At 49.0% G+C, this 25275-nt stretch overlaps 1 protein-coding gene across 6 annotated transcripts in view; it reads right to left on the reverse strand.

Annotated features, from left to right (window-relative positions):
- Positions 1-25275, reverse strand: part of ST3GAL3 (ST3 beta-galactoside alpha-2,3-sialyltransferase 3) — a 187225-nt gene that overhangs the window by 12098 nt on the left and 149852 nt on the right. For 4 of the 6 annotated variants that reach the window (XM_074376640.1, XM_074376638.1, XM_074376639.1 and 1 more), the window contains 4 exons: positions 15898-15992; positions 13245-13308; positions 12317-12412; positions 11835-12021 (listed from right to left, as the gene is read on the reverse strand). In XM_074376640.1, the coding sequence (XP_074232741.1) occupies positions 11835-12021; positions 12317-12412; positions 13245-13308; positions 15898-15992 (442 nt within the window). Of the gene's footprint in view, positions 1-10688; positions 10774-11834; positions 12022-12316; positions 12413-13244; positions 13309-15897; positions 15993-25275 lie in introns of all 6 variants that reach the window. The other 2 variants (XM_074376641.1, XM_074376642.1) reach the window with 1 other exon arrangement.

Below are 25275 nucleotides of genomic sequence, written 5' to 3' on the forward strand. Positions count from 1 at the left end.
ACACAACTGCAGCCTGTCTCCTAAGGTAAAAGCTACGGCTCTTCTCAGAAAAACATACACAGGCACGCACACATAACACGTAGCACCCCACGGCAGAAGGACGCAGGGTCCCTGAAGGCGCGGGGGTTTGGTGACTTCAGATTGAGAATCTCTGTGCAGACTGAGAAGGGAGGGGAACCCCGAACGGAATCCGGTAAGCACCAACACCGAAGGGGCAAGTGGGAGCAGAGGAGCCTGCGGGAGAGACTGAGGAGCAACAGTAAGAGCAGCGAGAAGGTCCAGGGGAGTGTGAGGCAGTGGACGATTGTGGGAAGACCCACGTCCACATCCAGAGTCCATGTCTGTGTGACTCGGGGCAAGTCATATAATCCCTTTAAGATTCAAGTTCCTCGTGCATATCGGGGATGTCAGGACCTACTTTCCAGAGAGTTGTGATGACTAAGTGAGGTGCTGTGTGTTTTACATCATCTGGAACCATGTTTGGCACATGGCAAGAGCTCATTAAGTCTTACGTATTACGGTTATGAGTGAGTGTCACAGAAGCCAAGACAGTGAAGCAGAGGGTGTGGCCAGCAATGTCAGAGGCCATAGAGAGGCCATAGACATACATAATTCAAATGAGGGAGCCAGCTTTCCCCTCTGGTTCCTGCAGAAGGGCAGTGGGTGCTGAAGGCCTTTCTGCTGCTGGGTGACACTGCCAAGCCTGCCACCAGAACACATCCCTGCTCCAGAAGGCCAATCCAAACATGGCCTGAGGCCTCTCATGTCTCATTCCCCTGCCCCACAGGACACAACACAGAGGTCTATAAATCCAGCCCCGGAACAGATGAACCTCTCCTCCAGGCCACCTGCGGGCTGCATTCTTGTTTGAATCCCTCCTCCAGGAATGTCCCTGCCTCAGTCAAGTCTGGACCCAGCTCATCTGTGTGGAGCCGCCAGTCTCCTGCTGATGCAACTTGTTCTGCTCTTGTTAGAACAGCCAGGAGCAAAGGGGAAAAGCTTCTGGGAAGGAAGCACCTTCCCAGTCGGGTTCCCGCAGTGTTGCCCTGAGCTCTCGCAGGCTGCTTCTCCCGCAGCCTCTTTGCCCTTCTCTGTTAGGAGAGATGCAGTCTGCATGCTGAGATGAGAGGTCTGGGAATGGAGAGACTGACCCGGGGCTGGACTCCTGCAGCTAGGAGTAGGGCAGGTGTGTTTGCTCCTGTCCCCACTGCTGCTCCTGCCCGAGGACAGGTCATCAGCTCTCACTGCAGTCACTCCAGGAGTCACCAGCCCTCCCTGCCTCCATCTTGCCTTCCTTCAATTCTGCGCAAATCTGATCTCGATACTCTCAGGGCCAAAATCTCAGAGGCTTTCCACTGACCACTGAGACAGCTGGTCAGGATAGTCAAGAGCGCAGGTCTGGTTTTGTTTTTTTTCCTTATTCAAAAGGAGTTTATGATCCAGTGGGAAAGACAGGGCTGTGTACAAATATCTCAATATTTAGTATAATTATTATGATGTGAGAAAGCCAAAAAGAGGTTTAAAACATCTGCTATACTTATTTAAAACATATACATGGAAGACCTACCCTCAAAATGTTCACATGCATAGTACTTAAAACGGAGAATGAGCAAGGTGTCATACTAAGAAAACTCGAAGTAAAGTGAAGAAGAGCTTGAAAAGAGGGCTATTTACAGATGTAAATATTTCAGAATTAATTAACCCAGATCAACGAAACAACAAATACACAAGTATCTGTTACATATAAACCATGTACTTTTTGTACAAATGTATTCTATAATATTTCAGGCAATGAATAACCCTCAAAATACTGATTGCATTCATACAAGAGACCTTTATGAACATCCAGTCCAGTCCCCTCCTAAAGAAACCCAAGGACCTGAGAGGTTTGTTTTCTTATCCAATCCATTTCTTCTGAGGGATCCAGCTGCCACCATCCCTCCCCAACAACTCGGTCTTCAATCCTCAGTCATTCCTAGGAACCAAGCAACACCAATATGTGGCTTCTGTGCAGATCCAGCCACAACTGCACCCTTCCCATCCTTGCTTGTGGATTGGGCTGCCCTCAAATTCCGTGATTCTGTTTTTGAACCCTAACAACTAACTCTGTATCCGTAAGAGAGTTCTTTGTCCTTCAAAGTCACGTTATCATCTATAAAATATGAGAAAGAAGACTAGTCCCTTCTTCATAGCGTTTCTATGCTATGACAATTAAAAGTCACGCACATGATATGTTTGGTAGAAAGTCAGCTCGTTGTCTTCTATTATTAGTGTGCAGGACGAAGTCCAAGCACCTTGATGTGACTCTGGCTTACAAGACCCTTCACCGTCTGTCCCTTGTCTACCCAGCTTCACTTCCAACCATTGGTACTACATGCATGGGCAGGCTCATCCCTAAGATTTGTGGGGCCAGGGACAAAATTACAAGTGGATGTCCACATACCACATGTTTAAATTTTAGATTCTAATCAAGGTATCAAGGTATCAAGCTATTAAATAAAATATATTCTATCCTCTCTCTCTCTCTGTTTAAAGACCTCTGCATGCTTTTATTTATTTTCTTTTAAAGAATTTTTTAATTGAAGTAGTCAGTTTACAGTGTTGTGTCAATTTCTGTTGTACAGCATAATGTTAAGTCATACGCATACATACATATATTCCTTTTCATGTTCTTTTTCATTATAGGTTACTACAAGATATTGAATATAGTTCCTGTGCTATAACAGAAGAAACTTATTTATCATATTTTATATATAGTAGTATCTGGAAATCTTGAGCTCCCCACTTATCCCTTATTCTATCCTCTCTTGAAAAACAACCTGGAAGGGCAGGCCTGAATTGAGAATTTGGATTCCTGGAGCTCTAGGGGGAGGGTGTGTACTTAGCATGTATGAGGTCCTGGGTTCAATCCCTAGTACTGTCACTTCAAAAATAAATAAATAAATCTAATTGCCCCCCCTTCCACCAAAAAAAAAAAAACAACCCCCAAAAACAATTCTGGACCACAGTGGAGTAGGGAAAGCTAGCCCCAGTCTATCTTCCCCTCCCCTTCACCCTGGTCCCATCCCTGTGTGCAGGCATGGGGATTGCCCAGCTTGTACATCCAAGTTCTGCTCAAAGCCTCTGCAAGCATCCCTCCTTGGGCTTAGGGATATGCGCAGGGAGGTGAGTTCCACCATCAGTGAGCTTGGCACTGCTAGGGCAAGAAATTCTGAGGTCTCCGGTACCTGGTGATGGTCTAGCAGGGGAGGATGGGCCTAGGGTGGGCATTTCCCTCTAGACCCTGAAAAGAGATCCAGCAAGGCGAGCCACACAGGGAAGCTTTTACTATGCCCATTGTACAGAAGGGGAAAATGAAACTCAAAGATGTGGGCTGAGGCAGAGGAAGGGACTGGTTTCTGTTCCTAATACTGACTCCAGTGCTGTTTCACCAACCTCACCCGTCCTCACCAAAGGAGCAACAGCAACAGCAGCTGCGCTGGCTGGTCCGGGCGCCTGCAGCCTCTGCAGGGTCGCCGGTCTGCTCCTTTATACTCCGTCCAGTAGTTGAACCATGCTTTCCATAATAAACCCCTTAGGTTATATTTGGGTTTGGCCATTATAAATAACACTATAATACAAATCTTTGTAGGCAGATTTTTCCTCCTTTGGGTGATGCCTCCTGGTGCCAAGTGTCATTTCCTTTCCAAAAAGTTGGTCCCCATTTACACCCTGACTAGCTGCCTTTGAGAGCACCTGTCACTGCACTCTTGCCAGAATCACGCGTTATAGTTAAACACATCCTCCAAAGATGTGATAGGTGATAAATGGCCTCCTGGTGCCTTCACATGAATCTTCTGCCTGCCAGAAAGGTCAAACATATTTCTATTGCTTACTAGTTATATTTCCTTCTGTGTGATCTGTTCAGTCTCCTGTCCATTATCTGCTGGGGTCCGAATGGTCTTCTTGTTAACTCTGATGATAACCATTTGTCATATTTCCTTAATATATTTTCAAAGTTTGGTGGTAGCCAGTCTTTTTTGTTGTTGTGAATTTATGAGGAGGAGGTAATTAGGTTTCTTCAGTGATTTCCCCTTGCAGGAGGTACTGGGGTTTGAACCCCTGACCTCTTGGGTGCTGAGCATGCATTCTACCACTAGAGCTATACTCTTCCCTCTGTTGTTGCAAATTTAATATAAATTTTCATATATTATCAAGCCTGATTCCTCCTAGCACTTCTGTCCCTTGGAAGTTCTTTCCCCTCCAGGGATTTGATTTCTATTCTACTTCCTTCAAAATTTCCTTTGGTTGTTTTTTCATATTTTACTTTTTAGTCCATTTGGAATTTATTTTGATGTATGCCATGAAGAGAGGGTCAGAAACCTTTCTGAAAGCTATATTTGGAAAAAGCAATGAACAAAGAGAGGAGTCGGCTTGGGGCCGGCTGTGCGGTGCCTCTAAAAGAGGCAGAGCGCCAGGGACTGTTTAGTTTTCATTTCTTTATCAAGGAGAATGATCTGGGAACCACAGAAGAAGATCAAACATGGCTAAGAGGAAAGAGTTGCCCAGGAGAGGTGAGAGGAGAGCAAAAGGACAGAAGGGTCCGAATAGAAAAGAATGATCTCATGGGGCAATGGGAGAGGAGGTGGCCTACTTGCGAGGAAAGAGCCCTGATGGAGGGTCAGAAGATCAAGGTTGCAATCCTGACTCTGCCACAAGTCCCTGCCTTCCTCTGGGCCTCAGTTTCCACATTTATTTATTCATTTACATATGCTAATTCTGTCTCCAATGCTGCTGGAGGCGATGGGCTTACAGAGATAAACAGGGCAGTTCCTGCCCTCCAGAGGCTTATAAGAGTTGACAGATAAGTAAACCCTTAAGTACAACAGAGTGATGAGCATTATGATGGGGACTCAGAGGAGGAGCATCTAATCCAGCCTCGGGAAGGGAAGCAGGCAAAACGTGGAGGTGTGAAATGGGATATATACTCTGATATGGCCAGCGTGGAGAGCGACGTTGGGTGCAAGACAGAGTGGCAAGGACAAGGAAGGGGCGGGAAGGCCCCGGTCCCAGAGTGCTAGGCTGTGAACTTGGGATTTTATCCTGCAGGCCAGTGGCTCTCTCACCTGAGCCTGCATCCAGATCACCCGGCGGGCTCGTTAGACCAGACTGCTGAGCCCACCCCCAGAGGTGCTCATTCAGAGGATCTAAGGTGGGGCCCCCAAATGCATTTCTGACAAGTTTCCAGGTGATACTGATGCTACTGTTCGAGAAGGCACTTCAAGAGCTGTTGCATGTGGGCGATGGGGAGGGACCCATTAAGTGGGAGAATGAACCAACCAGATGGACACTTGAGGATGAATCTTTTGGATACAGATGTGGGGAATGGGTTGGTGGCAGACCCCACTGGAGGCAAGGAGATAGGAAGCTGCTGAAATAATCCAAGGAAGACATTTTTAAAAGGGAGAACCATAGATTTGGAGACTGAATGATTGAATACAGAAGGCAAAGGAGATGGAGGAATCAAGCATGCTTCCCAGGATTTTGGCCACGAGTCTGTAAGAATCAAGGTATATCCCGAGAGCTCAGCTCTGTGCCCAGGCCACAGTAAATGCTCGCTGAATATTTACTGACGAGCTGTTCCTTTAAAGGGAGGCAAGGCTGAGTACACTGGATTTAGAATCAGAAGGCCACTGCCATAGAGGGATAGGTTTGGAAAATAGACTGGAGAGGGTTGAGAATCAGAAGAGGAAAAACATGGAGATGGACAGGTGATGACTCTTTCCAGGAACCTGAAAAAGAAAGGAAGGGGAGAGAGTGAACACCAGCTGAAGAGGAAGCTTTTATTTTTGAGGTGAGAGAGACCTGAACAAATGTGTAGATGTAAGAGGGGGCACCAGTAAAGAGGTAACAAAAGAGATAAATAAAAGAAGACAGTTCCTGAGAAGGTGGGAGGAGACAGCACCTAGAGCAGAAGAGAAAAGTGAACTTGAACACAAGAGGCACCGAAAGGATGGAGGATGGATGTAGGGATGGATGGGGTGCAGTTAAGTTTATAGGTCAGAGGCAGGGGACACTGAGAGTTTTCAGCTAGTGATGACCTTTATCTTCCCTGCAGAGCTGGACATGAGATTTCTGGTTAGAGTGGGGATGGAGATAGAGCAGAACTGAAGATGATGGTGAGAGTAGGTTCTGAGAACAATGATAGGACATGGGAGTGGCAAGCAGTGTCAAGATATTAGTAAGTTAACACCACTAAGTGTTACCATCTCAGCTGGAGCTCTCTCCTCGTGTGACTCTCTGGTGCTAGACTGGCTGGAAACGGAGAAAGTCAAGGGCAGAGGCAGTTGTTAAGCGAGAGAGACAGTACTTGAAACCCGGGGCTCTGTGTGATTTTGGTGACTGACTTGGATTTGCTGAATAAATGAATCATGGAGTAAATGAGAGGTGTTAGAGTGTGACGGTTCAAGTGAGACACCTTTGGTCCAAAACGCCACTCTACCACTTACTTCTCACAGTATCGGCCTCACAGGGTTGAGATGGCTGGCTGACACAGCCTCATAGATCATGCAGCCCAGGGCCTGGCATGTGGAAGAGCTCAGTAAAAGGTAGCTCTTATCACTCCCGTGGGCCACGGCAGGTAGGAGCTGACTGATGGAGAATTCTAAGCAGGAGGGTGATGTGGTCAGATGTATTTCTTAGGAAGATCCCTGGGGCAGTCAGAGCTGGGTCAGAGTTCACCTCTACCCTTTACCTACTTCTGTGCTCTTAAACAAATAATACATCTTCTCTGTGCCTCAGCTTCCTAAACCCCACGACGGGGATAGTAACAGTACTTATCAAATCGGGTCATTATGAGAACTGAAGGAAGGAACTCAAAAAAGGCTGGCGAACTGAAAAGCTTAATAAAAGAGGGCTATGATGAGGATGATGGAAGGAGGAGGAGGAAGAAAAGGAGGAGGAGGAAGAAGACGAGGAGGGGGAAGAGGAGAGACAATGATTGTGGCAATGACAGTGATTATGAGGCAAGTCACCAAGAGGTCATGAATGATGGTGACAAAGAGGAGCAGGATGTGGTGACCTGAGCCCCTATCCCTCGGCATTTCTGTGGGGGGAGGAGCAATGGTTGGGATGGGGGATGGGGAATGAGCAGGGGGCCTCGCTGGCTCTCACAGGGGATAGAGATAAGGGAGAAAGGGCTGTGTCCACTGGAAATGGCTGAAGAGGACATGGTATCTGGGAGAGCTCATCTCCAAGGCTCGGAAAGGAGGTTGTGGGGTGAGGACCATGGAGCTGGCTCAGCAGAGGCCTCGTTGAGCAATAGGAGGCCATGGTGCTGGCCAGCCTGACCACGCCTTTTGTTTTTGGTTGCAGGGGAGGTAACTAGGTTTATTTTTAGAGCAGGTACTGGGGATGCCACTTGAGCTATGCCCTCCCCCCATCACCATGCTTTTTGGATGCCCTGCACTGAGTATCCCCAGAGGCAAGGTGGTGTCCACGCTGGGCTCCTCCTGGGCAGAGCCCATCCTAAGGCTCTGCCTCCCTCTCAGGCCTGGAGCAGAGCATAGGTTTAGGTGCACATGGACACTCAATTCCCATCTCAGCCCTGGTCCCATAAAGCCTTGCACGCGGGCACCTAGTGGCCATCCACCCTGTGGATTTCCAGGATGCTAGCCCACCCCTGCGGCCTTGCACCAGGAGGCCCATGTCTCTCCCTTCTCTAGGCCCGGCCTCTGACCCCTGTTTTTAGGTCACCTCCTAGGTCAGGCCCTACAGTCTAGACAGAAAAGTGCTTCACTCCCTAGTATAACTGGCCTCTTCTAACAGCACTACCACCAGTAATAATATTAAAATAATATATAGTATTAATACTTGCCATAGACAGAAATTATTGTCAAGCACTGTGCCAGGTGCTTCTATATTTCATCCTGTTTAATTTTTAAAACAACTCTGAAAGATCAGTTTTATAGATGAGATTAAGCCTAAGGGGCCAAGGTGATGTGCCCAAGGCAACCCAGCTAAGAGTGACAGAGTCTAAATGTAAACCCAAGTCTATCTGACGCCAAGGCCGAAGCTGCTTTTCTCTCTTCAACCTTGTTGCCTCTCAAATCTGGGGCCCGGTTTCCTATGCATGAATGTGAGTCCTTCCCTCCTTCCGCAAAGACTGAGCTACAGCTGGAAGGTCAGGCTTGTGTCAAGGCTGTCCAGGGGCACACCTCTCCTGTGTCCTCTTCCCAACCCTCTCCTGGCCCAGAACCACGCCAAGCCAGCCCAGGCCTCGGGGCCTTGCTGAATTGCCCACCAGTCAGAGGCCGCTCAGCAGTGAGGCCAGCATTCCAGCTTCACAATTGAGGATGAGAAAGAGGATTACAAAGAGCCGAGGAGGCAGCCTAGAGGACTAGGAAGGCAGCTCCCTGGGGTCTCTGAAACCCTGGGCTACAAGCATTCTGGGACATGGTTGGGAGGCTGCTGGAGGCAGTGGACACAGCACAGGAAGCTCTGCCTGTCACATGCCCCCTCCTCTCCAGGTCCCAGGGCTCCTTCCTCAGAACAATGGACAGGGCATATCCAGCCTTCATCAAACAGCAGGAAGAGGATGCTCGGGTCAGAGCACCTATCATACTGCATTATAACTCCAGCTGGGCACTGTCTCTCCCACCAGACTGAGTGATTTTGGGTCAGAAACAGTATTTAACTCATCTCTGTATTCCCAGGGAGCAGCACAGTGCCAGCAGAGAACACCCAGCGATGCCTGGCAAATGAGTGCGTGCGTGGAGGGATGGAACTAGATATGCCTCTGAGAAGAATTTCACAAAAGCTGGAGGCTGCCCCTCCCTCCACGGATCTACATCCATATCCCCAGTTCCTCCCTCCCTCCGAACCTCAGCTTCCCCACTCATAGTCCACTGGCGCCCCTCAGACCTATCCAGCACACAAGGCCTGCTGGGAACTCGGCCACCTGCTTGGTCTCCTGGGATCTGGGGGATAAAGGGCCCCTTTAAAGGTAACTTGTTTGGAGTTATCTGTGCTACTGCCCAGTGAATCAGGAAACCAAACAGCCACAAAAGGTGACGAGGACAGCTCCTATTTGGATGAAGAAAGCATGAAAAGCCCCAGCACACGCTGTTTTGGGGTTGTTCCCTCTTCCTTCCCTACATCTTTCCCTTTCCCATGCCCCATCAGGACTCCTGGGTACCAGGAAGTTACACATGCAGTGAGTGACTGCTCGCATAGCAAGTGGCAGGCAGCAGCCATGACTGAGGCCTATTACCTGCTCCGGCCTGCCCAGCCAGGCTGTGGCTCCTGAATACAGAGCTGCCTTCTGCCAGAATTCTGCAGGTGAGGCTCCACACAGGTGCAGTGAGCTCTCCAGTAGCCCAGAGGATGCATGGTTAGAAACATCACTGCAGGAGCAGGGCAAGTCTGTGGCTGGGCACCAGACAGATGGGGGTCTGGGGAAGCAGCCTCTCCCACATTTACCTCGGTCTCAGATGCAGAGAAGTGAAGGAGAGTGTGGGAGAGGTCCTGTGAAGGCATCAGCCCTAGGCTTGGGATAGAGGAGGGCACTAAAGGAGAGACTTCCAGGGTAACTTCCAGGGCCCCGGGCGGGCCCACTTCGGGTGCTGGGAGAGGTGAGGCCATGGGCGTCACTTGCTTTCCTCCAGAAGCTCACTCTAAAGGCCCAAGTTATTTTTGCCTTTGGAGCCAGGGAAGGCTCATGGAACTTCAGAGGACTCTGTCCGATCTCCTCTGTCCCCTTTCCACTCACATGCCCCAACCCTGGGAAGGAGTACTCACCAAGGCCCACAGGACTGGTCATGTGCCTGGGCCTGGCCAAGACAGGACACAGACATCGGCACAGTGAGGGTGTGACTGAGCACAGCTCACACCTCCTCATCCCAACTGCTCTAGTTAGTCCCTTGGATAGGCCTGTCGCCAAGGCCAGGCCAGCCGTGAGCTCCTGAGTCTTCCTGGGAAAAATGAGGCCCTGCTGTCTGCTCCCCGAGGGGCCTGTGTACACTGAGTCTTCCGCCTCTAGTTGGCTTCCTTCCTTTTCTTCTTTCCTTCCTTACTCCCTTGGACTAATTGTAAGAGCCTTGAATTAACTGATCTGGGTGACCTTGGAAGAAACATGTGATAAGACCCATCTGGCTGGCCCTGCCCCACCCTGTGGCCTAGCCTGTCCTATCCCAGTCTGCCCAGCGGGAAGCAGGATCTGGTGTTTGAGCCAATTCCAGATTATCTGTGGTGACTGGGCACTGAGGGGGAAGAAAAGCAAATGGGATCAGGGCCCTGCCCTCTAGGAGCTCCTCTGACAGGTATCCACGGGCAGAGGAGCAGATCCGCCAGGAGCGGGTGGGCAGATGGGCAGAAGGCAGGGTGAGAAAGCAGCCCCCAGGCTCTCTGGGGTTCACCAAGGCAGACCCACTTTCCTCCCATTTCTCCCTGAAAAGTGCCTACCTGTGATGCCAATTCTATTCCTTCAAGGCAAAGAGAAGGGCTCTGAGGACATTAGTGTCTCAGGCCATGGGGTTGTGAGGACAGAGGGGCGCTCCCTCAGCCCCCACACTCTGCCTGGTTTGTGTGGGCAGTGGGTCTGCTTGCAGCTGGGACTGGCTGAAGCCAAACCCTTTCTTCCCCTTTGGGGAGCCAGGCTGCCGCCTTCAGCCTGGCTCTGAGTGGGCTCCCCTTTCCCCTGTCCCACCTACTTGAATTTCTGGACCTGACTTCTGTCTTCTCTCTTGCTTGCTACCTACTTGGCACTGCCTGCACTTGGCCTTGCTTGGGAAAAGGCTGTGGAGTTAAACCAGATTGCGCTGAGACCTCCACAGGCAGGAGAAGCTGTCCCAGCCCCCCAGCTCTCCTCTAAGCCTCCAGAAAGAACAGCTAGCTTCTTACTTTAGGCGGAGGGCTGTCTGTCATCATTCTCCCCTGGTAAGAGGCTGGGGTACTGGAAGATGAATGGCCTGAACTCTGCAGTGCCCCTCCCTCATGGTGGCTGGTGACAGCTGGTTAAGGGGAGAGGAGGAACGGGCCTGGACAAGTTGGCAGAGAGCCCCATAGGCCAGAGCTGAGAGACAGAGGACTCAGGAGGGGGACTCAGTGGGTGGTCCACTAAGGAGCAGTCTGACCCTACTCGGCCATGTAAGCTCTCTAAAGAAACGGGCCCTGACCCTTGTCTGTCGAGAACAATGAGTACAGAATCTGTCCATCCTCAGAGTGGAACCAGACTCAATGGCAGGATGGGGACCCAACCACAGGTCACTGGTAAAAGCACAAAGTGGAGAGAGGCCAGGACTTACGAGTCTGGGAACTGGCACCCTCAACTGAGGGGTCTGCTGTCCCTGCGGAACGGTCCCAGGGTCCAAATAAGGCCTTCTTCCCTTGGCTGGGAAGGAGGGGAGACCCACACGACTGGGGTCAGAGAGACCTCACCGATGGCAAGAGGGACTTGGGGGACAAGGACAAAGTGAGGGCAGGGGATTATGAAGATCAGCAGTATGCTAGGCAAGCCAAGTGAGAGCTTTCCTTAGCGGGGAGCAAGGGTCAGGGAAGGGCCCAGGGAGCTGCTGAGGAGGCACTAGGGGCCTGGCTAGAGAAGGCCGAGGCAGGACCTGCAGCCCAGGGAGCTGGAGGCAGGTAGCAGAGAGCAGACATATCGGCTCCAGGAGTCTGGGCCAGCGACCCTGGCATCCCCTGGCCTCTCTGCCCCTTTCACCTCTGGGTCCTTAACGCCTCCTTTGGAAAGTTTCTACTTGTTCTTTGCCCTCTGCCTGGTTCAGGGGAAGGGGCTGACTTGGAAGCTAGGCAAGGCCGGGGCAAGAGGGGCATGAGCCGCCACACAGGGAGCTCACCACTCTCTCCTTGTAGACGATGTACTTCAACCACTTGAAGTCCTGCCACTTGAAGCCAGCGAGGACAAAGAGAGAATCGCGTTCATACTGCTCAGGCCGCTGCATGGCGCCCTCCGGGTAGGTGATGCGCAGTGTAGTTTTGCTGCCCACGTCCTTCTCAAAGCCTTTCACGGGTGCTGAGTTCAGTCTGCAGAGAGCAGGCCCAGTCAGAGCCTGCCCTGCACTCACTGCATGGTCTGCAGGCCTGTGTCTGGGGAGGCACCATGACCCCAGGATACCCCAGGTGCTCAGAATGACAAGCCCAGGCCGCCCAATGCCGCCTAGCTTCCTGTCTGGAATCCCTCCGACCCAGGGTTCTTCTCGAGGCTTCAGCAGATCTCCAGCCCAATGGGCCAGAAGGACAGACAGTCCTTAAAGGGCTCAGGGGCCAGGGTTTGGGCCAGGACACGGATGTGCCTGAGACACTGCTTTGGGGAGCTCACCTGACCACGATGTCATAGTCATCAATTCGTGACCCCAGAGACTTGTTGGCAAGGACACCTCCGTTGCCCACGATGATGCAGCGGCGGCAGCTGAGGCTGAGGGGACAGGTAGAGGCCTCTGGAGGGCTGTCCACCAGGCCTCCTCCCCCCAGCTCCTTTGACCCCTGATCCCATGCCCTCGGCCAAGCACAGGCTGGGACAGAGGAGGAAGACCAGTGGGCTTTCAGCAGCATTTCTGGGAGGAGGTCAGAACCACACTGCAGAGAGGAGAGCTGAGCCACTCGGGCTCGTAGACACTCCTGTCCTGACGCTTCTCCAGGGAAACGTGTGGGCGGGGCTTGGGCACTAGCTCTGGGGTGGGAGGAAAGAGACTCTGGAGAGACGATAATCTGGGTTAATGACTCCTCAAGGATTAGTGGGGTTTAGGCTTTCAAGGGAAAGGGAGAAGCAGGCAGAGCCTGAGGGCTACTCCAGAAAAGCCAGAACAGAGGAATGGGACCAGAGGCTCCAGGACTCAAGGCTGCACTTATTTTTAACTAAGAAGCCCCCATGCACTCAGCAGCCACCTGGGACCCTACTCAGTTTGCTTCTCCCACCTCTGACCCTGGGGCTTCCCCCATTCAGGGTCTGTTGGCTTCAGAGCTGTCAGTACCTCCTGGATTTAAGCCCCTTCAGCTGCCCCACCACCCAGCTTCTCAATCCCAATGATTCCAGCCCAGTAAGCTCAGTTCTCACCCTCAGATCCTGCTGTCTGAGGGCTGAGAGGTGGCCCCGCGTATCTGCTCACCCATCCCAGTGTGTGTGCTGTGTGTGCATGTGTGGCTACGCTGGAGGACCTGCCCGTGTCCAGGGAAGGCCAGCTGGGCCTCAGCACCTCTGCATGTGCCAAGCAGCCGAGGGACGGGAGGCTGGGCAGCAAGTGGCTCACCTGTCCAAGGCAGGGGTCAGGCGGTACTCTTTGGTGACAGACAAGATGGCTTTGATCAGATTGTCTGTGGACAGAGAAGGGAGGTAGCTGTTAGAGGGTCACTTAAGTTCCCATGAAATGTTGGCCGATTTAAAGGCACCTGGTTCTGGAGCGAAGTTGGAGGTGGAGGTGGAGGAGCGAGCTCTGGACACAAGGCTGGGCCACTGGCCCAACTTCCTCCCTGAGAAAGGAGATGGAAGCAGAAGAAGAGGCGGGCACCCACAGCTCTGCTTGGAGCCAGACCCCAGCACCGGCCTGCAGTTCCTTACTCAGGGCTTCCCTGGCCCTTCCTGGGGGGTGTCAGCTGGCTTTTGGAAGCTCTGCAGTCAGGCTCTCTGGACTCACATCCCCAGGCATGGCCTTGCCTGTCAGCCTTTCCTGGAATGAGAGTGCTTATCAGAGGCAGAGACCACGTGCTCACCTCTGTGCCCCCACCGAGCAGATACCAGGAAGCAAGTGAGGGGACAACCAATGGTGTAGAGTAGTCCCAGCCAGCTCCCCAGGTCAGGCCACTCTGCCGCATTTTCCAGTACCATCTTCCCCTCACCTTCTCCCTCTAACACTGTCGGTCTCTAATCCTGTTCTTGCCAGCTGTCTCTACCGCCTTCCCTCTCCAAGCCCTGCAGCCTGGCATCTGCCTACCTGCACTCTGCTCAGGCTGCCCTCAGCAAGGGCCCTGTGACCTCTGTGCTCTCAGATCCTGTGACCATATTCAGACCTCATTCTTCTTGGCCTCTCTCTGGCTTTGGCAGTGAGGGTGGCTCTCCTTTCAGACTCTAGTTTAATGAGGGCATTATAATATTAACAGATCATGATATCAGCTTTGGACTCAAATCCTGGCTATGCTGCTTATGAGCTCTGTGACCTCAGATAAATCACTTAACTTCTTTGAGCTTTGGTTTCCTCATCTTTCAAATGAAGATGGTAATTTCTACTGTGCAGAGTTGTTAGGAAGATGAAAAGATAATGTACATAAAGACCTAAAGACAAGGTAAGTAAGTTGGTAAAACCACAGTGGAAGGCATGTTACTATCAAGTAAAGCTAGAGATGTGCATAGACTAGAATCTTGCAACTCTGCTCCTAGGTGGATAGCATCAACAAACTCACACGTTTGTTTAAGGTGACTTGTACAAGAATGTTCACTGCAGAACTGTTTGTAACAGCAAAATGTTGGAGGCAACCTGAATGTCCACCAAAGGAAAATGGATAAAATGCGATATATGGAATACAACATAGCAGTTACAAAGTCAATGACCTAGAGTTACACATACCAACACAGATACACGTATCAACACAGATAAAGCATAAGCAAAAAAATCAATCTGAGAAATACACACACACATATACAATACCTTTGTAAAGTTCAAAAAGTGCAAAAATCATGCCATATTTTTGATGGATATATAAATGCTGTAGAAATATATAAGCAGGCATGGAATGATTATGCCCAATCCAGGATGATGGTCTCCTGGGGAAGGAAGGGAAGGGCTACACAGAGCTTTAATTCTATCTCAAGTTTTATTTCTGAGGCTGGGTAGGGAGTACGTGGGTACTCATTATACTAGGCTTTATGCTTTTTTTATATGCCTGAAATATTTCAGATAAAGTAAGGATGCTTCCAAAATTAAACATAACAACCACATATTTTTTAACAGATTGTCAGATGCAGCTAAGAGATCAAATTAAGAACTTGAAATGTACCCTTTGGATCTCATGGGGGCACTGAGCAGTTTCACTGAATTGGCGGGAGGAGAAGAGGTTCTTCAGGAGTAAATGGTGAGAAAGAGGAGACAGTAGGCATGGACAATTTTGTCCAGAAGTCGAATGAGAAAGGGTAAGGAAACAAACCTGTAAGGAATGTTCTATACTGAGTGCCTACAGATCCACTTTACAGTGGGCTTCAGGGAAGGCCACAGATCCCCTCCTTCTCCCACCTCCAGTTTCACCTCTGAGGAGAAAGCATATTGCTACCAATTGGCCAAGGTCAAGTATATGAATTTTTTTTTTCTAGGAGGGGAACCTTAGCAGAAGGGCCATCAACTATTGGGTGCTTTTGCCTGCTGGCCTATGGGCTCTGAATTGGCCTTTCCTGTCCTTCAAAGCTTAGTAGGATCAGAATCTCGAGTGAGGATTTAGGAGAAAAGTTAGGCTGCTTGGACACCTGCACCCAGGAAAAAGGAGCTCTTCATATGGTTCAACCCAACCTACTAGATTTGTCCTTGAAGGTCTAGGTGTGAGGGGGCACTGATGTCTCAGACACCCATTTTCTGTGATCTCAGCACTGTGATCTTCCCTCATCAGAGTCCTTACTGTCTTGCGCTCTAAGGATCTGTGTCTGCAGTAGAATGGAGCTTTTTGAGGAGAGGGACCACACCTGTCCGCTCCACTGTTGTACACCCAGCCCCTGGCAGAGTGGTGGGCTCTGAGAAAATGTTCCACTAAAGAAGTAAGAAAAAAGGAAGGACAGGAAAGAGGGAGAGAAGGGAGGGCACTGTTGAGGGGGATGCTCCCAGGCAGGGAGACTTCTGAGGGTAAAGTCCTGTCCTGGAGTGTAGGGAGATAGTCTAGGGGATGAGATGTTAATGGAGAATGGGGACAGGGTTCCCAACATACCTTGACCTTTGATCCCAAAAGGCGGCACAAACTCCCGGATCCTAGCCCACTTGCGGAAGGAGTCATCCAGGAACATGGGTGCTGGCTTGGAGAACCTGGAATACAACAGGGCTATTCAGGATCCCAAAATGCTCCAGTACTAGTCTGAAGTACTGGCTGGCTCTTCTGTACATCTGTCTTGGCTGTGGGTCTGCCGGAAGCCACCCTCCATGATCCAGTACACCCTCCCTGCCTCAGCCTGTTCATTGGGTAGCTGCCGGGCGGGGTCTGACAGATCTTGTTTAGTGGAGCCTGAGTTTGGAGGAATGGGCCTGGCCAGTCCTTATGTGGCCAGCTGTAGGAATGGAGAGACAAGATGCCCTCAGCAGGGACCAGTATCTCAGAGCAGGAAGCCCTCTGGCAGGTTATCCATGCATACATCCATCAAATAGTCACTGCTGCCCACGCTGTTCCTGAGATCTGGGAACACGGAGATGAGACACTATCCAGCTGAGCAGAAAAATACCCCCAAATACAGCCAAGGCAGAGAGGCAGAACTTGGGAGAGAATTCTGGGAGGTGGACCACCCAGGGCGAGGAGGAAGAATTCAGACGAGAGGACAGAGCAGGTGAACAGCCATAGGAGCTGGCCGTCTGACAAAGAGAAAAATCGCAGTCTCCTGTGGCCGGCAGGCAGGGCTGAGGGGAGGCTTCAGACACGCAGGAGCCTGAACACTGTGGCTGGCAGAGGAGGATGGGGAGTGCTGAGCTCCTCAGGAGGTCGGGGAGGGACTCGGAGCTTAAGGTGAGGGGGAGTGCTGGCCTGGGGTAAAGATGGGAGGGAAAAGAGGGGCGAAGAAAGCATGAGGTGATGATGTTGAGCTGGGAAGAGAAAACAGAAAAGGCAAGTCTCACTTTCCCCCGGAGGCAGAAGAGTGGGCAGGACAGGGCATGGGGGACGCAGGGGGTGGGCATGGCATCAGGGGGAGGCAGAAGGAAGTGAGGGCAGCGGAGGGACAAGAGGCATCAAGCTTGTCAGAGGTGCTTGGACAACACGACTTCACACGGAACCTAGCAACCTGGTTTTGAGACCTTTTTCAGGGCAGCCCAGGAGATGGCCAGCACCTGGTCACTGTCTGTGTGTTGACCTTGCTGCGGGGTCTGCTTGGGGTCTTCTTGGCCAAGAATGGAAGTGTGGAGGCCCAGGCCTTGGGGATGGTCTCTGTTTCTCACTCAGCCTGAATCAGCCCACTGAAAAACTGAAGACTGGAGGAGAGGCACCCCCAGCCCAGAAGCTAGACCTCATCTGGCCCCTCCCACAGACTCTAACCTCAGTGTCCACGTCTCACTCCCATCGTCACCAACCCCATCAGTCACTGGACCCCGGGGAACAACATCAGTAATCACCCGGAGGCCTAACATTATTAGATTGTGAAGTGAACTTGAAATAGGCCGAAAACTTTCAGTGCTGCTCCCTCCCCATCACTTGCTGCTGGGAAGAAGCTGTCAGCATGTGACAGCACAGGAAGGCCATTCCTGCACAGTGGCTTTCCTCTGGGCTTCTGAGTGAGCACACGTCCCTTCTGTGTACAAAGGTCATGCATGTTTCTCATGCCTGGACACGCAATCTAAGTGAATTAATATATTTGATGTTTTACCAGAGGTCCCCGTGGATAAACCTGGGGCAAGAACCTCTCCTGTGTCAGGACCATGCTTATAAAAGTTACGCAGTTGCTCGTCAGGCTTGGACAGGATTTTATCTGCTTCCCAGCATGTACTGTATGTTATATGCTAGTGAAATCGCCTAAGATCTAGCCAAATGGTCTCAACATATTTTTTTCCTTGTCCTCCTCCTTCCTCACTTCTTTCCAGCTGATTAGAAAGCTCATTATGTTAATTTTTACTTAAAGAAACACCTTATTTTTGGTGTCGCTTGTAATACGTGTTAGTTTTGGAAAAAAATACAGATAGGTACGTGCGTGCACACGTGCACGCACGCGCGCGCGCACACACACACACACACACACACACACACACACAAGTAGAAAATAACCAGAATCCCACAACACAGACAATTAACCTTTTGGTATGCATCCATACTGATCTTCCTTTTCCCATATTGTTTTTCAGATTGCTCTATAGACTACTTTTTTCACTTTATAATAGTATGCAAACATTGCTATGCAAATAGACAGAATAAAAACCATAAGCTGCTGGTAACCTGACAAAAATTGACCCCCCAAAATCAAATGTACAAAGATACGCAAATGAAGAAATGTGTTGAGAACATTTGATTTTATATTTATAGCTCTTTTCTCTTAAGCTGACATCATTGTTTATAGTGACAGTAACATTTTATTTATTTGCTTTATCCTAATATATCCATACATGTAGATACATATAGAAAATATGTAGAATAGTTTCAGAATAACACCACCAGTATTATTACTAGCATTATCAATACTAAAAGTTATTTAAAGTTCCTTTGCAGTTCTTTTTGCCTTAGGGTATACCCCACAAGAGGTACAGACAAACTACTTTGCTTTTGCAAAATTATTTTGAAAGAAAACTGCTAAGTTTACTTCATCAACAATACATAGTTAGGTTCATTTGTTTCATTTTGGTTTTGCTTCTGAGAGTCTTCTGATCCCTCATTTTAATTTAATTTTGTTTTATGATGATATGAACCTTTATAGAATTCCAAAATTAAATCCATAAAGCAAGATATACTCAGAGAAGTCACACTTTCATTTGTGTCCAACTCCTGTTATTTCTATTCCCATATAGTATTCATTTTTATTAGTTTTTATTTTAGCCTCCTTTGCTGTTTTTTTTTTTTTTTTTGATATAAGCAAATACATAACATGTCTGTGTGAACTTCTATTCCCTTCTATATTCACTAGAAAGGGAACACATACCCTGTTTCACTTTTTTATTTTTTTCCCCACTTTACAATAGATCCTGGTAGGAGAGTAATAGACTTGATAACACCCCATTATGGTATGTACATATATTATTCAATCAGTCCCCTGAGTTGTTTCTAGTCTTTTGTAAAGTAGGTCCCACCACAGTGATTACAATGGATAACATCATGCATACATCTTTTCCATTTGCCAATGTATCTTTAGAATAGATTCCTGGAAGTGGGTTTGCTGGATCAAAGGGAAATACGCATATATATAATTTTGCTCCATATTGCCAAATTCCTTTCCACCAAGATCACACCGTTTCACAACACCCACCAGCAACATATGAAAGTGCCCTTTCCACCCTCAGCCTCACCAACAGAATGTACTGTTGAACATTTCTATTTTGCCAGTCTGATAGGAAGAAATAGTATCTCAGTGTGGGTTTAATTTGCATTTTTTATTATGAATGGATTGAACATTTGTCTCATTAATGGAAGAACCGTTTGTAGTTCTTTTTCCGTGAACTTGGTTCATGTGTCTTGCCCATTTTTCTAAAGGGTTATTGGTCTTTTTCTTCTTTTTCCCCCCTAGCTTTATTAAGATATAACTGACTATAACTGATGTGTAACATTGTGTAAGTTTAAGGTGTACAACATGTGATTTTATACACAGATACTGCAATATGATTACCACCACAGCATTAGCTAACCATCTTTTCTCTTGTTTTGAAACTCTTTATCTATTAAATGTATGAATTCTCTGAGATACAATTATAAATATCTCTCTGAGTTTATTTATTTATTCACTTGGCTTGTGGTGTTTTCTTTTCTTGCTTTCTTTTCCTCCCTTTTTTGGGCAATATTTTTTTTAATGTAGTCAAATTTATCAATCTTTTCCCTTATTGCTTCTGGGTTTTGAGTTTTAGTTTAAAAAGTTTCTTCATTCCCAGGTTATATCTCTTTCCTGGCTAGAATCTCATTCATTTCTTCAATTTCTCTCTTGCCAGGACCCTGTATCCTCTTGCTCCATTGTCTTTTTGTCTCATCCATTAGGCAAAACCCAATCAGAGATTAATCTGATCCTACACTCATATTTTATATACTCAAAGTGCTGTAGGAACACACACACACACACAAACACACACGCACACACACACATGCATGGACTGCTAGGTACCACAACAAACTGATGGACTTGAGCCTTAGTTGGACCCTTTCCTTTGCTCAGTAGTTATTCCAAACCTTCTCTACTCTCCATAAACTCTCTATCCTCTTCCAACATTATCTAAGCAGGAATCTCTTCTCTTCTCTCACTTCACACACAAAACCAAGCCGACGAGACAGGAACTCCTTCAGCCTCTTGCTCCTTAACCCCAGCCCTTCGTCCACCAAAGCTTAATCCTCTGTCATGCTGTGGATGGATCCCATCCCTGTTTGGCCTAAGCATACAATCAAGCTGAGGTCTCTCCTGTGTGAAAACAAACAAACAAACAAACTCAGCACTTTCCTGACCATGTACCCAAGTTACCCATCTCTCTCTATCCTTTCGTGGCAAAACTTCGAGAAACAGCAGTGGATATTCTGTCTCAACTTCCTCATCTCCTATCCACTCCTCCATCTAATGCAACCTGGATTTCATTCTCCTGAGACCAGTTGTGTTCCACCAACCATGCCCTCTATAGCTCCCGAATATGCTGCTCTTGGTGCATTTACACACACAGTCCCTCTGCCTGAAATGTACCCGCCCCCAACCAGCCCTCTTCCTTCTATATTTGCCTGGAAAATCCCTTCTCATTCTTTAAGTGCAAATGCTACTTCCTCTGGACAGTCTTCCTGACAACCCCAGGTAGACTTGCATTCTTCCCTTAGTATTTCCACTGCACTTTGTTCAGCCCCCATGAGGTGGCTCAGTGCCTGCAGAGGCCTTGGAAGCTGAGCCAGGGGGCCATAAACAACAGGAAGTGGGTTGGGGTGACACACAGAGGTGCTGTATGTGTGTGTGTGTGTGTTTGTGTTAATTGTGCAGGTGGTCTGGGCAGAGCTCCATGCTACACCTGGAAGAGAATTCAGGGGCTTCTGCCCAGAGACCAGAGTGCCAGTCTGGGGGCCTGGCCAGGGCGGAGGTGGCCCTCAAGGTGCAGAATAACTGGCCAGACTGGTGGGGGTGTGGGATGCCTGACCTGCTTGCCCTGGCCTTGGGGGGGCGGGGCAGGGTGGGGCAGCGGCAGGCTCCAGTAGACAGGCCCCAGCCCGCCAGCTCACCGCCTCTGCCGAGAGCCCCAGCACGCAAAGGGGCCTTAAGATCAGGTTTCAGGAGGGTGTGTGTGAGTGCGTGAGAAGAAACAGGGGAAGAAGGAGGCGGAAGCTGCATGGGGACCTGTGCATCTTGTCTTCTTGGATCCTAGTGTGTAGCGTGGTGGAGACTTGGGGCTCTAGGAGGGCACATGCTAAGGGAGTCTGACTCCTGTGCCTTTCACAGCAAGGCTGGGACCGCAGGTCCCCAAGGCTGCCCTGACTACAGACTGAGAGAGGATGATGACTCTTACGACGGCCAGTCTACCAGCCAGGATGGGCAACCCAGGACCCCCCAAAGGGATCTTGCAGCTCATTTAACATCCAGCAGTGTGGCTGAGATGCAGTGTAGAAGGTGAATGTCTCCAATTCTGGTGCATCTACCTAAACCATTTCCTGAAGCCCAGAACAAACTGTGCCCAGAGACCGGCAGGACAGCTAACTGGGTCTTATTTCCTGGGAGGGGAGTAGTTGTTTGTGGGCACCAGCAGACCCGGAGTGGGGTCTCCTCGTTGTCCCCACCAACCCGCTGAGAAAGGCGCCTCCAGATGTGGGTTTGCTGGATTAGGACAACACCCAGCTTCACCTCTCCATCTGTGCCTGTTTGGTCGGGCAGCCAGCCTTCTAGCCGCTATTCCCAATACGTGTGAAAAGCCCAAGCAGCCCAGGAGACAAAGAGAAGGCAGAGCCCAATAGTGGGTGCTGAGACCAGGGGCCACAGCGCATCAGTCTGCTAGATTCAGCCACAGCCCTTGGTCCCAGAAGCGTGAGACTGTCATCTAATGGGTGAAAGCCAAACCACACAGATCCTCCTTCCTAGAACCTGATCTGGGAAGGGGCAGGTAGACAAAGCGGAGGGACACGGGTTCTCTAGAATCTACCTGGTCTTGTTTGGGATCTCGCTGCGGCAGCCCCACATAAATGGCCCTGCACAGTGACACCTTGGGATATGGCCAAGCAAACAAGATGAGCACTTGGTCGGTGCCTTGTCAAGCTTACATCCTGCTGTCACTTCTCTCGCTGACCCACCTGAATGGATCCCATGGCAAGCAGGAGCCTTAGGAGGAAGGGTGGTAAATCTGTAGGACAGGTGGGCCTATGTCCTGCGAGAAGAGGCAAAGAAGACAAACAGCAGGTAATAACCAACCAGTACTGCTCCGAGCATGAGCACGAAGCTCCTGTCCCCAGTCCTATGCGGGATTAGATGGAGCTGGAGAACACAGCTTCATCCAGCGACTACTTGCCTACTCAGTGCCTGGTCCAGCTTGGAGTGCTGGCTGGGGACCTAAAGGTAAACTAGCTTTGGTCCTTCCCTACAGGAGCTAATGGTAGACATAGGTAAACAAATAATCATAAGAAAATACGTCTGCACATCCTATGTTTTGGAACTGGTGTGGGTACAAAGGTCTCGGACCAACTTTGGGGTGTGGGGAAATTTTTTTTTTGAAGAAATATTTTTATGAGTATTGATAAATGCATACAGAGGTGTAAACACCCCACAACCACAATATATAACAGTTCGATCATTCCCATAATTTCCCCAGGTCCTGTTGTAGTCAGACCCTTCTCCACCCCTACCTCTGCCAACTACTGATCTGCTGTCTGTCCCTACAGTTGAGTCTTTGTCAGAATACCACAGAAATGGAATCATACACGGTAGTCCTTTGATTCTGGCTTCTTTCACTTGGCATAATGCATTTGAGATCTGTCTACATTGTTGTAGGCATTAGTAGTTCACTCTACGTCCATTGTTGAGCAGATTCCAATGCATGGATGAACCCAGTTTGTTTATCCTTCATTTGAGTTGGATCCAGTGTCCACTCTTTGTCACATAAAGCCTTTATAACACTTGTCATAGGTACTTTGTGGACATAAGTCTTTATTTCACCTGGTCAATACCTGGAAATTGAATTGATAGCTCAGGGTAGGTATATGTTTACTTGTTTAAGAAACCGGCAACTATTTTTGAGTGTGGAAGCTGGATTCTGCCTTTTATTGTCCTCGGCCATTTATGAGAATTCCACTTGCTGCCCATCCCCATCAGCTCTGGAGATGTCAGGTTTTCATCAAAGCCATTCCAGTCAGCCCAAAGTGGCATCTCATGGTTTTAATTTTCATTTCTTTAGTGACTAATGATACTGAATATCTTCTGAGGGCTATCTGTCATCTGTGTATCTTGTTTGGTGAAGTGTCTGATCCAATCATTGCCCCGTTTTCAAATTCAGATTTCCCCAGGGTTACTTGTATTCATTTGTGTCTATGTGTGTATGTTTAGTTCTATGTGATATTATCACATGTGTAGGTTCGTATCCACCACGGAGGTCCGGATATAAATCACTTCCATCACCTCAATGATCCTTCACGTTTCACCTTTATAACAACATCCACCTCCTTTCTCCCATGTTCTCTCCCTGCCCCTAACTCCTGCAACCACTAATTGGTTTTTAATTTTTAATTTTGTTCAGAAGTGCTATATAGACATATGAAATAGAGCCCTAGAATATGTAGGTTTTGGGAATTGGCCTTTTTCACTCTGCATGATCCCCTGTAGATTCATCAAAACTGTTGTGTACATTAAGTACTCCTTCCTTTTCAGGGCTGAGTAGTATTCTGATATTCAGGTACAACGTCTGTGACCCAGTCACCCACTGGATGACTTGTAGATTGCCCCACTTTGGGCTGTTGTACATAAGTTACTATGAACATTCGTGCATAAGTTTCTCTGTGAACATCTGTTTTCACTTTTTGAAATAAATATCAAGGGTGCAGTTGTGGGGTCATATGGTTCTTCAAGTATACTTTTTGAAGAAGCTTCCACTGTTTCCAAATGACTGGGCCATTGCACATCCCATCAACCACGCATGAGTGATCCGGTTCCTTCACATCCTTGCCAGCATTGGGGGTTGTCGCTATTTTTTACTTTAGCTACTCTGATAGTGTGTCAGAAAATCCTGAAGGAGATGTTGACAAAACCAAGCTGAGCCTTGAAAGATAAGTAAGTGTGAGCTTTGTGGAACATTTTGGGAAGGGTATTCGAAGAGAAGGGGAGTGCAGACAAAGGCACAGGAGGGAAGAGAACCAGAAGTAACCTTCCCCTCAAGATGGGGAGAGAGAGTGCCAAGGTTGCCAGAAGGAAGCAGCGCCTGCCAAGGGCAGGGGAGCTTCAGCCCCCCACCCACACCCACTCCCAGGGACCTGCCCCCTAGTCCCACCCAGGCAGGCGCAGCAACGTGTAAGGAGGAATGAGTGGGCAAGGAAATTCTGACTGGGTGTAAATAAGGCAGCTGAGGCGCAAACTCTTCACAGAGGGAAAAGGCCAGGGCAGGGCCTGCATCAGCACTGCCAGGGTTGGCCTGCTGCCCTGAGGCTGTGTCAGGACCAATTTCAAGCTGGATCATCACTGGTAACTTGGGGCACTCAGTTCATGCTCTTTCTTGTTGGCACCTTGCAGGGGAAATCTGCACTCCTCCCCACTTCTGGAAAGCATCCTACTTTTCATTCCATACGGTCCTAGTTGAGCTGACCCCACCACTGCTACTGGGATGGGCACAAGGCTCAGGCTGGCCAATCAAGATATTTCACCATCAGAACCACAGGCATTGGCTCAATGACTGGCACCTGCCCAAGTGGGATGAATCAAAATCTTCTCTGGGATTTAACGCGTGGACACTGGGGGATGTAGGAGTCTCGCTTCTCTTCCAAGATAGTGAGCTATAAAGACCATGTAAGCCTAGAACAGGGCTTGCGCAAACTTTGGCCCAGGGCCAGCTGCCTGTTTGAATAAAGTTTTATTAAAACACAGATACACTCATTCATTTACCTAGTGTCTATGGTTGCTTTCATGCTGTAATAGCAGAGTTGAGTAGTTGTGACAGAGAAGATTTGGCCTGCAAAGCTGAAAAATTTACCATCTGGACCCTTGAGAAAAAAATCTGTGGAGCCTGGGCCTAGAACCGCCAGAACCATCTTCTGTGACTCCACAGGGGAACTGTCTACACACAGTCAAGCCCAGAGGAAGATAGCACCAAGATGGGGGGTGAAAGACACTGTTTGAGTCCTAGTTTCGGGTGGGCCTGGAGACAGTTCAGCCCTGATCTTAACAGTTACGTAAATCCATACATTTCCTTTTTGCTTGAATTAGTTTGACACGGGTTTCTACCAACTACAACAGCTACTAGAGGATACAGTGTAAGCCCTTTA

The sequence above is a fragment of the Camelus bactrianus genome, chromosome 13 (genome assembly GCF_048773025.1).
Source record: "Camelus bactrianus isolate YW-2024 breed Bactrian camel chromosome 13, ASM4877302v1, whole genome shotgun sequence".
Classification (NCBI taxonomy): Eukaryota; Metazoa; Chordata; class Mammalia; order Artiodactyla; family Camelidae; genus Camelus; species Camelus bactrianus.